General features: G+C 46.1%; 1 protein-coding gene across 1 annotated transcript in view; it reads right to left on the bottom strand.

The window, feature by feature from the left end:
• The window catches only part of LOC309856939 (uncharacterized protein), a gene marked incomplete at its 3' end in the record, with an annotated part of 342,932 nt that overhangs the window by 219,355 nt on the left and 107,628 nt on the right, over positions 1–15,949 (bottom strand). The window contains exon 2 of the mRNA XM_082718744.1: positions 8,085–8,123. Within this exon, the coding sequence (XP_082574870.1) occupies positions 8,085–8,123 (39 nt within the window). The remainder of the gene's footprint in view (positions 1–8,084; positions 8,124–15,949) is intronic.

Below are 15,949 nucleotides of genomic sequence, written 5' to 3'. Positions count from 1 at the left end.
ACTAAAGAAATTCCTACAACTCAAGAATAAAAAACCTGGGGCGCCTGGGTGGCTCAGTGGGTTAAAGCCTCTGCCTTCGGCTCAGGTCATGATCTCTGGGTTCTGGGATCGAGTCCCTCATCGGGCACTCTGCTCAGTGGGGAGTCTGCTTCCTCCTCTCTCTCTGCTTGCCTCTCTGCCTACTCGTGATCTCTCTCTGTCAAATAAATAAATAAAATCTTTAAAAAAAAAAAGAATAAAAAACCTAATTTTATTTATTTATTTTTAAATAACCAGATTTTAAAGTGGGTATAGAACTTGGAGAGGCATTTCTCCAAAGAAGACATACAAATTTTCAACAGGTAATATGAGAAGGTCCTTAATATGACAGCATCAGGAAAATAAGAAATCAAAACCACAGTGAGACACCACCTCACACCTGTTAGGATATCTATTATCGGAAAAACAAAAAAAAGATAACAAGTGTTGGCAAAGATGGGGATAAATGGGAACGCTGTACACTGTGGATGGAAATGTGAAATGCTACAGCCATAGGGGGAAACAGTATGGAACTTACTTTAGATTTTTTACAAACAGCTGCCATGCGAGCTAGCAAGCCCACTCTGAGTCTGTATCTAAAAAAACACACTTTTGAGTATAAATCCAAAAGAACTGAAATGCGGATTATCAAAGAGATATCTATATTCTCATGCTCACTGCAACATGATGTAGAAGGCAAGATACAGAAATGACCTCAATTGCCCACCAACAGATGCATCGGTAAAGAAACTGTGATATCGAGGCACCTGGGTGCTAATTCGCTGAAGCGTCTGCCTTCGGCTCAGGTCATGATCTCGGGGCCTTGGGATCGAGCTCTGTGTTGGACTCCTTGCTCAGCAGGGAGCCTGCTTCTCCCTCTCTCTCTGCCTGATCCTCCTTCTGCTTGTACTCTCTCTCAGTGTCAAATAAATGAATGAATAAAATACTTTTTTTTTTTAAAGATTTTATTTATTTATTTGACAGAGAGAGATCACAAGTAGGCAGAGAGGCAGGCAGAGAGAGAGAGAGGAGGAAGCAGGCTCCCTGCCAAGCAGAGAGCCCAATGCGGGACTCGATCCCGGGACGCAAGATCATGACCTGAGCCGAAGGCAGCGGCTTAACCCACTGAGCCACCCAGGCGCCCCAATAAAATACTTTTTTTAAAAGAAAATGTGATATACACATAGGACGGAATATTATTCAGCCTTTAAAAAAGAAGGAAATCCTGCCACTTGTGACAACATGGAAAGACCTGGAGGACATTAGGCTAAATGAAATAAGCCATTCACAAAAGTACAAACACCACATGATTCTGCTTCTAAGATGTACCAAGGGTAACCAGACACATAGAAGCTGTGTGTAGATTGGGGGGTTGTCAGGAGCTGGTGGAGAAGGAAAATGGGCAGCTGTTCTATGGGCAGAGAGTTTCAGTTCCATAAAATGAGAGGGTCCTCGACATGTGCCATACCACATTGTGCCTGCAGTTAACAACATCGTATTGTGCACTTAAAATGTGTTGAGGGTAGATCTCATGTTAAGTATTCCTGTAACAATTAAAAAAAAAAAAACACTTGAGAGAATTTTCTGTTGTCAGTAAAAACATCAAAATACGTTTTGAGAAAACCAAAGCAGAAATCCACTAAGCAAACCAATTTCGGGTTTGCAACAGAGCTGACCATACAAGAGCCCCTGCAGGTACTGTCCTGGACCCAGAGAGGATGGACTGACGGCAGTCCGAGTCCTGATCAGGCTTTGCCCCCTCCACTGCTTTCCCAACCTTCTGACAGACTTGGCTCCCCAGACACCACAGCAGGGAACATCAGCTTCTGTCTCTGTTCAGTCCCCCTATGACTGGAAGTTCTTGACTGTGCTTTCTAATGTCGCTACTCAGGGCCTCAATTTGCCACTATGTTTCCCTGTCTGCCTGCTTTCACCCATCTGTGATGTGCTCCTGTCTTTCAACACACTTTACTTCCCTCGTGCTGACTGTTAACACCCACTTCCTCACAGTGTACAGGTACTGCGCAAAAGAAACGCTCTCTGTAGGTCACTTACGGCAGCCTATAATTTCCTGATAGTCCCATTCCAAAATAAAATATAGATGCAAATAGGTCTACATACACACATTTCAGCAACTGCTTTTCTCCCCAAAGTGCATCCTTTGATTCCTCAATTTCTTCCCACGTGAGGGAGTCAGTAAATGTGGAAGGGTGAAGAAGAGATATCTTTTTTGATGCTAAACTTCACAGCAAATTTACTTTTTTCTTCCTCTTTTCTAGGAAAGGCTAACTCGAGTCATTAATCATCCCGTGAACGTCATGCATCAAAGGGAACAGTTTCAGGTAACGAGCGATAAAGACATAAATGAATATTTTATTTCTAAGTGAGCTTCCCCCTTGAGTTCCCTGAATTGTTGACTTCCAGAGTCAAACGCCAGGCTGCATTTCCCGCTCTTCGGCGATGAGAAATGGCAGATAGGAAAAGGGACCTGTATACACTGTAAATGACAGACAAGGCTATGCCGAACATTTTAAAGTGAGTATTAAAGGTTTTAGGGTAACTTTATGTTTAGCATATAATCCCTATTTTTACAATCTGAGAGCAAGTAACTAGCCATTTCGGACATTTTTTATGGATTCCATCTTAAACATAGTTCCACCAAAAACTGCTGTGTTTAAACTGCCTTCATATCGTCTGTGAATTGTATTCACTTGACAAAGGCATCTGAGGAGTTTAAAGTATAATGATTTTCTAAAAATACTAATGATTTGCACATTCTTTTCCATCTCAGAGCAATTGGCTTTATTACATATTTTTATCCACTTGACAGGCATGGAGAAAGTGGCTCGCAAGAACTCTCCAAGTCCTATTGTGCTTTTAAAATAAAATGATGAAGCCCAAATCTGAATCTGTAAGTGGAAGCACAATGTGTCTGTTCTCAATGAGACAATCGAGTCCATTCTTTCTTTAAATCAGAGGATCAATTTATGTTCTCTAACTGTACTCATCAGCTTGCAATCCAGCTTTTCAGCAAATGGGCTTGTGGCAAACATCTTGGCCCAATTTCTTTGGAGAACAGAATACATTCCATGAGTCTGAATGTATAGATCTCCCGTCTGTCACTATTACAGCACGTCCTCACATGGACATCTGATCAATGGCACAGAATCGTGCTCACTTGTCTTGTCACAAATCTTCTTAAATTGTTTCTAAATGTAACCACACACGATAATGAAGAGAAAAGAGAAAAATACATATATTCTCCAGTAGACAGTCTGTAGGTTGTATTCATGTGAGAACATAGAAACACCCTTGTCTTTAAATGTTGGGTATCGAGGTAAAAGTTACATCAATTCTTTATGCTCTCAAAAATGTATAACTGAAAGAGGACAGCAAAGAATTTAAAAAGTGAATCTAGATAGTTTAGTCATTTGTAAAAAGACACCCTCCTATAAGAGTATTTTCTGCATATTTGTACGTTTCTTTAGATTCTAAAAGAGAGGGGTATTAAAAACTTTTCCCAAGTGGGATACTTGAACCAGCCTGCTGTGCATACCAGGCAATGAAAAGGGTCACCAAGAATGCACACTGGCCATAGACCACCAAGAAACATCAGTGGTCAGTCAGCCCTGCCTCCTTCACAGGGTGGGAGGGTTAGGAGATTACAAAGCAGTGGCCTTCACAGAACCTGGCACACAGGATACATCCGGAAAGTGTCAGTACGATCCCGACCAAGTCTCCTGCCATAAACACTTGTATTAGAATTCTGGAGAGCTTCCTCTAAACAGGAAATATCCTATTAATTGTATCTACTTGACACATAATTGTCTGGAAAATGGGTATGAAAACCTCAGTACTTTGACTCTTCATTCATAACCCAAAGGTAGGAACAGAGAGCAAGTTCCATCCCGGCACAAACGACAGAATGCAGGAAAAAGCATTCACACAGATGGGCAAAAAGGCTTCAGCAGCCTTCAATACACCACTCACAATAACCACCAGGAAGCGGGTGTAAAATTCTTTATCTTCCTCAACTATAAGAGATATCTTTAGACACTAGGGAATTAGAAGAATAGATCTGGACGAAATTCACAGATGTACTCTGCTCACGTTCAATGAGGCTTATACTGAAAAGAAATTCTTGGGAGATTGGAAATATCCCCTTTATTAACTGATTCTTTGACTGTCCTCCAAAACCAAATCCTCTTGAGGCTAGTATTTTATGTGATTTTTAAGAATTCAGAATAAATGTTTTCAGGGTGTGCCTGGGTAGTTCGGGTTGGTAGAGCATCCAACTCTCTGTTTTGGCACAGGTCGTGATTTCAGGGTGCAGAGACCAAGCCCCATACTGGGCTCTGTGCTCATCAGGGATTCTGCTTTGATATTTTCTCTCTCCATACCCCCCGCCCCTTCCCCCACATGCATGCTTTCTCTCTCCCCTTCTCTCCCCCAAATAAATAAGTAACAGTTTATTTATTTTTTGGGGCCCCTGGGTGGCTCAGCGGGTTAAGCCTCTGCCTTCAGCTCAGGTCATGATCCCAGGGTCCTGGGATCAAGCACCGCCATCGGGCTCTCTGCTCAGAAGAGAGTCTGCTTCCTCCTCTCTCTCTACCTGCCTCTCTGCCTACTTGTGATCTCTGTCTGTCAAATAAATAAATAAACTCTTTTTAAAAAGAGAGTTTATTTTTTTGTTTTATTTATTTAAAAAGATGTTATTTATTTGACAGAGAGAGAGGAAGCACAAGCAGGAGGAGCAAAGGGAGAGAGAACACCTCAAGCAGGCTCCACACTGGGCGTGAATCCCAACTGGGGCTCAACGTCACAACAATGAGATCACAAGCCCAGCAGAAACAAAGAGTCGGCCACCCAGCTGACTGCACCACCCAGGTGCCCCTAAATAAATAAGATCTTTAGTAAGAAAAGGAAGAATGACTGTTTTCAAGAACACACAGCTCTGTTACGTAACATACATACCCACTCTCTCGTTTTCCGAAACGCCGGGACCCGTGGCTGTCCCAGTTGCTATGGAAACAAGGAGGATTTTGGATGAAGTTCATAGTCCGGAGCCTGGGGAAGCACGCCGCCAGCAGCTGCAGGAGTCAGAAGCTTGCCGCCATATGGGTTCTGCAGCTGCCAGACCAAGCTCTGAAAGAAGCCACAAGGAAGGAAGGCAGAGTGGAGAGAGAACTCTTTGTTTTCTACTGAAAATAGGGGAAAAGACAAACAGTGACTGATCTAAATGCAGTTAGAGTCCTTCATCAGTGCACCTTAGCCCGCAGAATTTTAAAGCATCTCGAATGGTCGGGAAATTAATTCTAGCATGATGTTAGTCCAAGAATGTGCGGGATGAATTTTCACTATTTGAATAATTGCAGTTATCAGCTGAAATAACGGTAAGGAGACGGGTAAATAGGACAGAGATTCTAGGCCTTGTCTCAGCAAGGATGAAATTTGGTTTGAGTCTTGAAAAGGGCATTTGAGGAGAAAAATACAAGGCTTCTGATTCTGGCAGTAGAAACGCCTTGGAGTTCCAGAATATTAGAGCTGACAAAAGATTTCAGAGACCCAAGACACCACACCTTCTTGTTGCTCAGATGACAACATTAAAACACAGGGAATTTAGGTAATTTTCCCCATCACTGCTATTGTGTAGTCACGGTGTAGCAATACAAGCTGCCCTCACATGTTGGGAAAAAGACCTGCTTTTCATATGCTTGGAGGCTCACTATTCATGACAGATGGCTATTTCAGCAGGAACCCCCTCCGTCCCACTTGGAGCAAGAGCTCTACTCCTTGGGACTTAGCCAAAGTTGAGCACAGAATGTAACCGGGGTTTTGTTACTGTCATTAGTAAGCACAAACCTACTGGAAAGACAACTGAGGACTCGCTAATGCAAGTGAGAAACAATGGACGGCGATAGTTATTCATCATCACCCACCTTATGCTCCAGTTTGTCTCATTAGCATAAACTAAAAAGTTGCTTCAATGTCATTCTTTTTTGGGAAGATTTATTTATTCGTTTGAGAGAGAGAGTGTGTGTGCATGCGAGGGGAGGGCAGAGGGACAGAGAGAGAATCTCAAGGAGACTCCCCGCTGAGCATGCAACCCGACATAGACCTCGATCCTGGGACTCTGAGATCGTGACCTAAGCTGGAATCAAGAGTCAGATGCTGAACCAACTGAACTATCCAGGATCCCTCAACGTAATTCTTTTTTTTTTTTTTTAAGATTTTATTTATTTATTTGACAGAGATCACAAATAGGCAGAGAGAGAGAGAGAGAGGAGGAAGCAAGCTCCCTGCTGAGCAGAGAGCCCGATGCGGGGCTCAATCCCAGGACCCTGGGATCATGACCTGAGCTGAAGGCAGAGGCTTTAACCCACTGAGCCACCCAGGCACCCCCCTCAACATAATTCTTAATTTAATGGCCACACTGCACCATTTTTATTTAACTATATCAAGAATTTTCAAAAAAAAAAAAAAAAAGAATTTTCAGCACTCAGTAGTACAATGTGTGTTTTCTTTTTATAATTCCACTCATATTTTCTCATGTTAATACTCTGTGCAATGCATTGTGTGAGTAGCTTTATTTACGTTAGTTCCTACTCTTAAAGCTAACCCAAGAGGAAGGAGTTATTAGTCCCCTATTTTTCTATGCATGACTTTATCTTCAGAGGGATCAAACAATGGGGCCAAGATCACAGACTGAGGGCAGAGCCTCAAATTTAAACATAGAGCCCTCTAACTGCAAAGCCAAATTCCCAACACACAAATACAGCTTCCATACTCTGTTAGCACCTCCACAATTGGAGTAAATTAACTATTCACTTATTTGGAAAAGATCACCCAGAAGCCATGTAACATGTCATCATAATGGAAAGAAAATTAAAGATCATGCTACAAATTCCACAAACACCAATGAATAATTAAGACTTTCAAAGACAGATAGAAATTGGAAGCTGACCTCCTGTACAGCTTGAAAACAGTTCCAGGTTATCTATTGAAAAGAAAAATTGGCAGTTGATGGTCACAGAATGTCTGGAGTCATTTCAAATCAGCCTCACAGAGGAATAAGACAGGAAACCCTCTGCAAACAGTCAAATGCTGATTAAGGATATTCCAGGGCAAGACCTAGAACTATGCAATTATCAAAACACAAAGGCAGGAGAAACAATACATTTTCCCTCAAACAGCTTTGATCAGTGATTTTCAGAAGAGATAGCCAGAGCTCTGATAGCGGATTTCAGCATCAGCTCAACAGGATCCGTCCTTTCAAACACCAGATGCTCTGGTTCCCTCATCCTCTGTTCACCCGTGAATTTTCAGTCCTAGGAAGACTGCATAGTCAGCTTCAAACCTGCCCCCTTTGGCTCCTGCCTAACTCCTTCACCAGAAAACATATTAGAAAAATACCCTCCGTGATGCACAATATTACCATCAATGTGTGCACACTGAGAACTAACGAACGCACCCAGTCCTACAGCTATGAAGTCATAAGACATGATGTGAACCACACGAGTCTCCCTGGTAAATGACCACAACCCAGAGCAAAGACTGTACTGCTGTTGTATACACAGCCTCCTACCTGAGTGGGGTCAGTCAGGGAGCTGATCAGGCCAGGGAACATGCCACAAATTAAGGTAGTGTTCGGCAGACTGTGGCCTGTGGGCCAAGTCCAGCCACCACTTCTTTTTGTAAATAAAGTGTTACTGGAACGTAACCATACCCACGAGCTCACATCTTATTGATGTGGCTGCCTTCATGTTTCCGTGAAGTAATTGGGACAAAAACCATATGGCCCACAAGGTTGAAAATATGTACTATATGGCCTTTTACAGAAAGAAAAAAAAAAGTGCCAATTCCTGGTTAGGACATGAAAAGAGAAGACCTTGGCCCAAACATGCTAAACTCGGGTGTAAACAGTCAATAGAGAACCAGAATCTAAACTCATAAATGCAGGTGAGAAGAACAAGCAAGAATGGTGTCAACAAAATGGGAGAATAGGAGCTTCCCACCACCCTCCCTGGAAGGAACACCGACTCTGACAATCTTTCAGACGACAGTACCTTTAGACGTCTGGGAGTCCAGCGAAGGTTCATGCACCACTGAAGAAGAAAAAAAAAATCCAAGATCAGCCAATGAAGAAGGTAAGAGGGATAGTCTGACTTTACCCATGTCATCGCGTAAGACGGCACGGCTCAGCGCCCGAGGGGCCCTCCGTGGCCTGTGATCTCTCCGGGGGGTGGGAGGGAGGGGGCCGTGAGAGCATGTGGGTGAGCTCCCAGCGCGCGCAGCTGTGCAGGACACCACCAGAGGGGCCCGCTGCTTTCCTGCCCCACCGAGGGTACTGAGCTGAGCTGCAGGAGTGGGGGCAGGGGCCAGATGACAGAACAGCAGCCAGGGCTCCTGTGCTCATACCCTTCCTGCCAGGTAAAGAGGGGCTGGGGCTTTCAAAAGGCATCAAAGGGATACAGACCCTATTAGCCACTTCACAGATGCCGTCAGAAAGCCTGAAAATGAGCCGCTGGGGCCCTTCCCAGGTCAGTCTTCCTAGCTGGCCCACGGGTACCCCGAATGCTCTGTACACCTCTCCCACACACCCACATCGTGGTAGTTCCCTGTGTGCACCCCTGACGGTGGCCAGGGTGAGACTTTGCAGAAGGCCAGCAAGCACGCACAGAAAGCAGGGCCAGCTCTGTGGGACCGAAAGTCGGCACACAACCTGAGCATGTGGCACCGCCTGGAGAGTTCCCACAGGCTGCCGGCAGCCAGCCTGCCTCTGCAGGGTCAAGAGAGGGCATACGGTCCTAGAATTCCCCAGGAAGGAATAGGAAGGGTGGAACAGGCATCTCCATACAGAAGGTCTGAGAAAGCCTCCCATCTCTAGCAGGACAGATAGAAGTGATTTCCCTTCCAAAGCTAGTCAGTAAAGCCTGGTGGAGGTAACTGCTTCTTCAGATGTAAAGACGGCCGTGCAACTGTCTGAAGAACATGGAAAAATCCAGGAAACAATGACACCACCAGAGAACACGATACTTTTCCAGTAGCGGACCCCAAAGAAATGGAGGTCTAAGATCTGCCCAGTACGGAATTCAAAATAGCTGTTGTAAGGAAGGTCTGTGACCTACAAGAAAGCACAGAGACTCAAGGAAATCAGGAACACAACACGCAAACAAAACGAGAAGTTGAACAGAGGGACAGAAGTCGTAAGGAGAAACAAAGAGAAATTCTGCAGGTGAAAAATACGGAGAATGAGAGGTAAAATGCCACAGACAGCCACTCCATGGAAAGGCATTTAAACACCAAGGTGGACAGCCTGTGTTTCGAAGGCACTGCCTTTGCAGGGAAAGCAGTTTCCACACCCACTAACCGGGCTCCCATCGACATAGCTCCCCTCTGGAAGGAGAGCCCCTAAGGACGTGAAACAGAACAATGAGAAGAGAAACGCCAAATGAGTTCCTGAGTAATGCCTCGGCCGCTCTTGCCCGGCCACGTGCACAGTGAAATAGTGGGTATTCACGCCCAATTTATACGCCTGTATTTGGGAGACACGTGTATGTGTGTGTGTATCTGTGTCTCCATGTTGATAATCTAGGTGTTTAATACTGTACGTATATATTCATTCTCATAAAGATAAACTTTACCAAAGCGTGAATGTTTTTAGCTTATTGACAAAGGATATGGCTTCACTGTGGTATTCCCAAAAACATGTTGATTCGTTCAATTACGCTGGACAAATACTGTGTGTCAGGTGTGATTATAGGGTCGATAAATGCAGTGCTATGAGGGAAAAAAAAACAGACAAAAATCTCTGTCTGTCTGTCTCTCTCTCTCTTTTACAGTTTACATTCTAGTAGGGTTGGGGGAGAAACTGACCACATATTAAATTGTATTCTCTATTGCTGTGTAATACCTTACATTACCTTTAGTGACTTAAAACAACATACAGTTATAATCTCAGTGTCTGTGGGTTCGGAGTCTGAGCATGGCTTAACTACATCCTGTGATTCAGTGTGTCCAGGGCTGTGATGTCATCTGACGGCTTGACGAGGGAAGGACCTGCACAAGGTTGTGGGTAGAATCCACTCCCTTAGGCTGTGGATCTGGACCTCAGTTCATCTGAGCCGCGCATCACACGGGCCTCTCCAGCAGGGCAGCTTCCTCTATCCAGGACAGCAAGGGAGGTCCTTCCAACAAGACAGAGTCAGAGGCTGGTGTAACCCAACCAGAGATGTGACATCACCTCTGCTATTCTCTAAATTTTGGGGAGGTGTCACAGCCCACACTCAAACAGTCAGGATGACACATGGCAACAACTCTCAGGAGGCGGGGCCCGTCAGGGGCCGACCACAGGGGGCCTGAACACGGGCCACGGGAAGGAATCTAGATTTTCCTAGGAAGTAGAAACTGATGTTATAGGAATTGATGGGAGGCAGCTCGGGGTCTGTGGCGTTGTGATGTCTCCTGACAGGGTTTACTTTGCAGCCACTCACACTGTCCCTCAGGAGACGCCCAACCTCCTTATCCCATGGAGGACGGCAGTGTTGACTTTCCAGCTTCCTGCGCGGCTCCCTCAGCCACTGCAACTTGCCTGAAGGCATCATGCTTGCTCCCAGTCACGCATCCTCACTCCCTGCATCACGCCTTTATATGGATTTCCTCCCGTTTCTCTCTCCACCGACGTATCTTTGCTGTTGAGACCCACCTCTTCCATAATCACAGTCTTCTCTTCCTCTTTTGGCCAACAGTGTCACTACCAGACTATCGACACCATTACGTTATTTACTATCTTGGTAGGTGAGCCTTCTCCCTCGATTCGGAATAGGGGAGACAGAATGACCACAGGTAAATTAAATTGCACAGTTATTCTCTGAGATTGGATGCATGTGCTAAAGGTTGCTGAAGCGTAAAGTCAGTGACCGTGACTCCTGGTCTGCCTGTCAGGGCCACGTGGCCAAACTGTGGTTTGCTGATGGGCCCTCCCGCTTCCTGACGGAGCCCACACACTCTCTCTCCACCTTGCTTCTCTCTTCCCATCCCTTTTATGTGTATGTTCATGATCTCCCCAGAAAGCTGGATCACTGTTACAACCCGTTTTCTCCACGAATCTATCATTTTCCTATCCAGTCTCTCTTTCCAATGCCCTCCCAGCAAGCTCTTGCCCCTCATGTCCATTTCTGTATAGCTTCTTCGGTGCTGGCATATGAATAAACTAACAATTGCAGGGGCACCTGGGTGGCTCAGTGGGTTAAAGCCTCTGCCTTCGGCTCAGGTCATGATTCCCAGGGTCCTGGGATCGAGCCCCACATCAGGTTCTCTGCTCTGCAGGGAGCCTGCTTCCCCCTCTCTCTCTGCCTGCCTCTCTGCCTCCTTGTGATCTCTCTCTGTCAAATAAATAAAATCTTTAAAAAAAAAACCAGCAATTGCAAACTTTTAGAAGAATCCTCCATTTCTGTACAGAGACTATAGAACAGTGGTCAAAGATAACATCGCAATGACACAAATAAAAAGGCATGGCTAGGTTGTAAAGGAACACCTTTAAATATTTAAACAGGTGAGAGGTGAGATCTTAGTTCTTAAAGTACTTTCAAGCCATGTGACGACATTGGCCTTAAGGCTACACTTTTTGAGAGAGAAAAAAAAAATCATTATGATCTTCTTTCTTTAACAGGAACTTCATTGTTGGTGTTTTTCAGGGAAATATGTTCTCGGAAATTGCTGAAAACACCTTTCTAAGACTTCTCTCCTCATGATCAAAGAAGTGTGGCAACGCCTACATTTGCCAGAAATAGCACAATATTTTCCCTCAGGTTTTGAAACTCCTTGAAAACCTCTGTAACCTGCTGCTTTGTTTTTATAGTAATCAAAGCTAAATTGGGGTTTAGAGAAAAATGAAGCACGTAACACAACTGAAGAAACTCCATCTCAATGCTGCACACATTTTCCAAATATTCAACTTTCCCCCCCAGTGTAAACATAGCCTTTATCATGAAATTGAACCGTTTTCTAAATCCGTCTCTTAGGAGCAAGCCTCCTCTGCACATCATGGAACGTTTTATCCTCCCAAGATAGACTAAAAGCTCTAAATTACTCATTACGGGGCCTAACAAAAGAACCTCATCGTTAGTTAATTGGAGATAACATGGCCTTGTTCCCTGATGCAGATCTACTAAGAATTGCTGGTTATTTCTGTAGTTAATTTCTTCTGGAAGAAGTTCTCAGTCATACAATTTATCTTGTCGTGATAAAAAATGTGATAGCACAAAATAAATATGCGATTTGGAACTTAGAGGATGCAGAATACTAATGAGAGAACTAAACTTCTGAAACACTTGCAAAATGTCCACTGTCCCGAATGATACGCAACCCAGTCACCCCGAAGAAACCGTTTCAGTTGAACTCCACAGAGCCTTGCTAAGGTGAGGCAGGGCTTTGAGTGACAATTGTAGGGGGGGGGGGGCGGGGGGTTCCTGAAGCAAGTGCCTTGCTTGCTGCAGCCTAGTGTGGGCCCCACTTAGGCAGAGGAGTTCTCTCCCTGCAATGGCCTCTCATCTCATGGTGAGTGAGTCATTTGACTGCTCACTTGTTTTTGGACTTCTCTCCCATAATCCTATTTATTTTGGCTCTCTGGACCTTTCATTCAACCCGTTACAAGTTAAAACACGGACAGTGAATTCCTATAGATAATGGGTTCCCAGAGGGGCCTGTCGAGGAAATAAAGACCACTAAGACATGGGCACAGCTGTAAGGGGCTGATAATCCGATAGAGAAGACATGTATTTCTGCTTTCAAAGAAAATCCTTGCTCAGACCCTCCACGGCCCTTCAAACCAGGATTCGAATTCCTCAGGCCCTCACACTGCCGAGTGTCGCGCCCTCACCCACCGTGCACATTCTGGGTCATGACAAGCCGTCCTCCTCAGAGGCAACTACGATGAAAGCCGTGAAGCTGTCCGAGGCCATGCAATTCATGGCAAACCCGAAACGTTAGGCATCACTGAGTGTCACTGACCTGAGGCTTTTTCTATTATTAACCTCCCTTCCTTCCGGAGCATTTGTCCCTCCTGTCCCTGCAGCTGGTCTCCAGTATTTCTGATCCCGGTTCCATCTCCTTCAAGAGCTGCCCCTTCTTGTTCCGGTAGCACCAGCTTCCTAAATGTCCACCCTGCTTATGATCAGAACGCTCTCTTCTTGTCGCTGTAAGTCACCTCCCTGGTCCGACCCAGCACCTGCAAACGTTTACTCCCCTCGCACGCACACTGGACTTCAAAATCTGTGTCCAGGCCGAGGCCTTTCCGCGGGGAGCGCTGTCTGTCTGCCCGGTGAGGTGCATGTGTGAAACAGTAACGAACTTGCTAGACGCTGCGAAGGCACAGATAAAGCAGAAGGCCTCCGAGCTCAGACTGCAGCCTGGTGGGGGTGCGGCCCGTTCCACAGAGTTACAGCACAGTATGGGCCACAAGTGAGCTGCATCTGGGGCTCTGGGGCACGGTGGCTCCAACTTCAATGCGCAACTTGAGGAGACCCAAGTGTCCTCCTCACACAGGGATTTGACTCAGAAGGTCTGCCCTGCGGCTGAAGAGGCTGCATTCCTGTGAACCTTCCAGGGCATGCGGTGGCTGGCATTGCACACAGCACACATCCAGTAGTGAAATTTGGGGAGATCTCCCTTGACCCGAACTCTGTCTGTGACGTCGAGACACAGATGCCTGACCTAAGTTCTGGGGACAGCCTGAATGTGCCCGGGGAATAAATGGGAACAGATCTGGGAAAAGAGTGACCTGGGAAATCTGGAAAAAGGGCAAAACCTGGTAAAAAGGGCAGACACGTGTCCACATGGAGGTCTGGGACACCTGTGCCTACAGCCCGTGGCAGAAGAGGTGGGAAAGCCCAGTGGATGGCGTGGGGTGCAGGGGAGGGGACGCCGAGTATTGGAAACCACATGACGAGGGACCGATAGCGCGTCTCAGGGTGTCTCTGCGAGAGGGAAAGCTAGAGAGAGCCGAAGCACCCAAAAATCAACAACCATGAGTTCTGGTCTGTGCCGAGGGCTTGTCTCTAGTGTGCGGGCCTTTCCCAACAGAGAGCAGCTGGCCACGCCTGCTTCCTCCCTGGAAGCCCCTCAGGGCAGGGCCACTGTGCCAGGAGTTCCCATCCGCTGACAGAGTGAACCATTTTCTTAAACCTCTGACTGGCTCAAAACGACTCCTTCAGTGATTTAAAAAAACGATTCTGATCCTTTCCCACATAGTGAGGACTGAAAACAAACCACCAGAACATTACAAATCCACACACAAAAAGGAACCTGTGCAAATGAATGAATGAATGACACAGGATGGTTCTTCGGGGGGGGGGGCAGGGGACACAGTAGGGAAGAATCAGTACTGTTTAGAGCAGTGCTTGCTCCCTGACAAAAATACAACGTGAGCAACATATGTGACTTTAGCAATCACATTTAAAACAGAAACAAGTGTGGGGCACGTGGGTGGTGCAGCCGGCTAACCGTCCAACGCTTGGTTTCGGCTCAGGTCATGATCTCAGGGTCATGAGGTCAAGCCTGGCTTCCAGCTCTGTACTCAGCGCAGTCGGCTTGAGATTCTCATCCCCTGTCCCTCAGCCCTTCCCCTGTGTGTGTGTGTGTGTGTGTGTGTGTGTGTGTGTGCGCGCGCGCACGTATGGGTCTGTGCACTGACACCCACACCTGCACTCACCTGAGCACCTGTTCTCTCTCAAGTAAAGAAGTAAATCTGTAAACGAGAAGCAAGTTAAACTAATTTTAATATATTTTACTTAACCCAATATACCCAAACTACTACCATTTCAACATGTAATTAATATGAAAAGCCACGGATGAGATGTTTCACATTTCCTTTGTAGTGGGTCTTTGAAATCCCGGTTCACATTTTACACTCGGGTCACATGTCGACTCAGATCCGCTCTTCTTCAGGTGCTCAGCAGCCCCATGTCGCTGCTGGCTACCTTACTGGACAGCACAGTCTTAATACGTGTGCCGTTAGCTCCCTCATCTGTATCTCTTCCTAACTCACTGTGAGCTTAGGCAGGTCACCTCCCTGTCCTATACTCACAGGCCTCCTTTGCAACTGAGAACGCCGGGTTAGGTCCGTATCCCCACACGACAACGCACATATCCCGGACACAACCTGTTGTAGCCAAACGGAAGAGCGGGGCAGGGGGAGAGCAAATCCTAATGCTACCTTGCGATCACCCCGGAAGTCCCAGTCTTCAAGCAGGTCCCTACACTCTGAAAGGATAAGAAACAGGACACCGAGATTGCTAAGGTCACTCAAACTCTTAACACACTCCAGCCATCTGTAGGCTTTGGAGGGCTGTGTTTTGTTTTGTTTTGGGGGGCGGGGGGGTAGGTGTTGGTTTACTTTTGGTTTGGCAGCTTGGAGGAGGTACTGTTTCTGGGGGGAGATTCAGGGTTTTTGAAGATTCTACAAATGGAGGCAGAAACCAAGCAGCAGCTTGTACATTATTCTCATGATTAGAACAGGCATGTTTACTGCACTCAGATGGCAGAGGAGCAAGTCTATAGGCCAACACCCGCCTCTGCACTACTTCAGGCTACATGAGCAACCGTCTTGTCTCGGCGCACCGAGGAAGACACACGATGATATCATGAAAACTGCTTTCAGTCAAGGTCAGCACCAGCACTTTAGAGAACGGGAAAGACTCCACATTCTTTTTCGAAAGGTGAGTAAAACACACTGATACTCAGCTTCTTCAGGAAACCCTGTTTTGTGTGTCTTATCTGTTTGTAATGTTCCATTCTAAGGGCGTCTTGTAAATTCCACACAAACCGAGGAGCCCGTGGGAGGCAAGGGCTCCACGTTCCCCGGCTGCTGGGCCCAGTGTGTGGCCCGGGAACTCACACTCAGGGTGTGCTTATCGCGTGCGTGAGGCCACGT

Source organism: Mustela nivalis (genome assembly GCF_964662115.1).
Source record: "Mustela nivalis genome assembly, chromosome: Y".
NCBI lineage: Eukaryota > Metazoa > Chordata > Mammalia > Carnivora > Mustelidae > Mustela > Mustela nivalis.
This window is presented reverse-complemented; position numbering and strand designations above follow the sequence as displayed.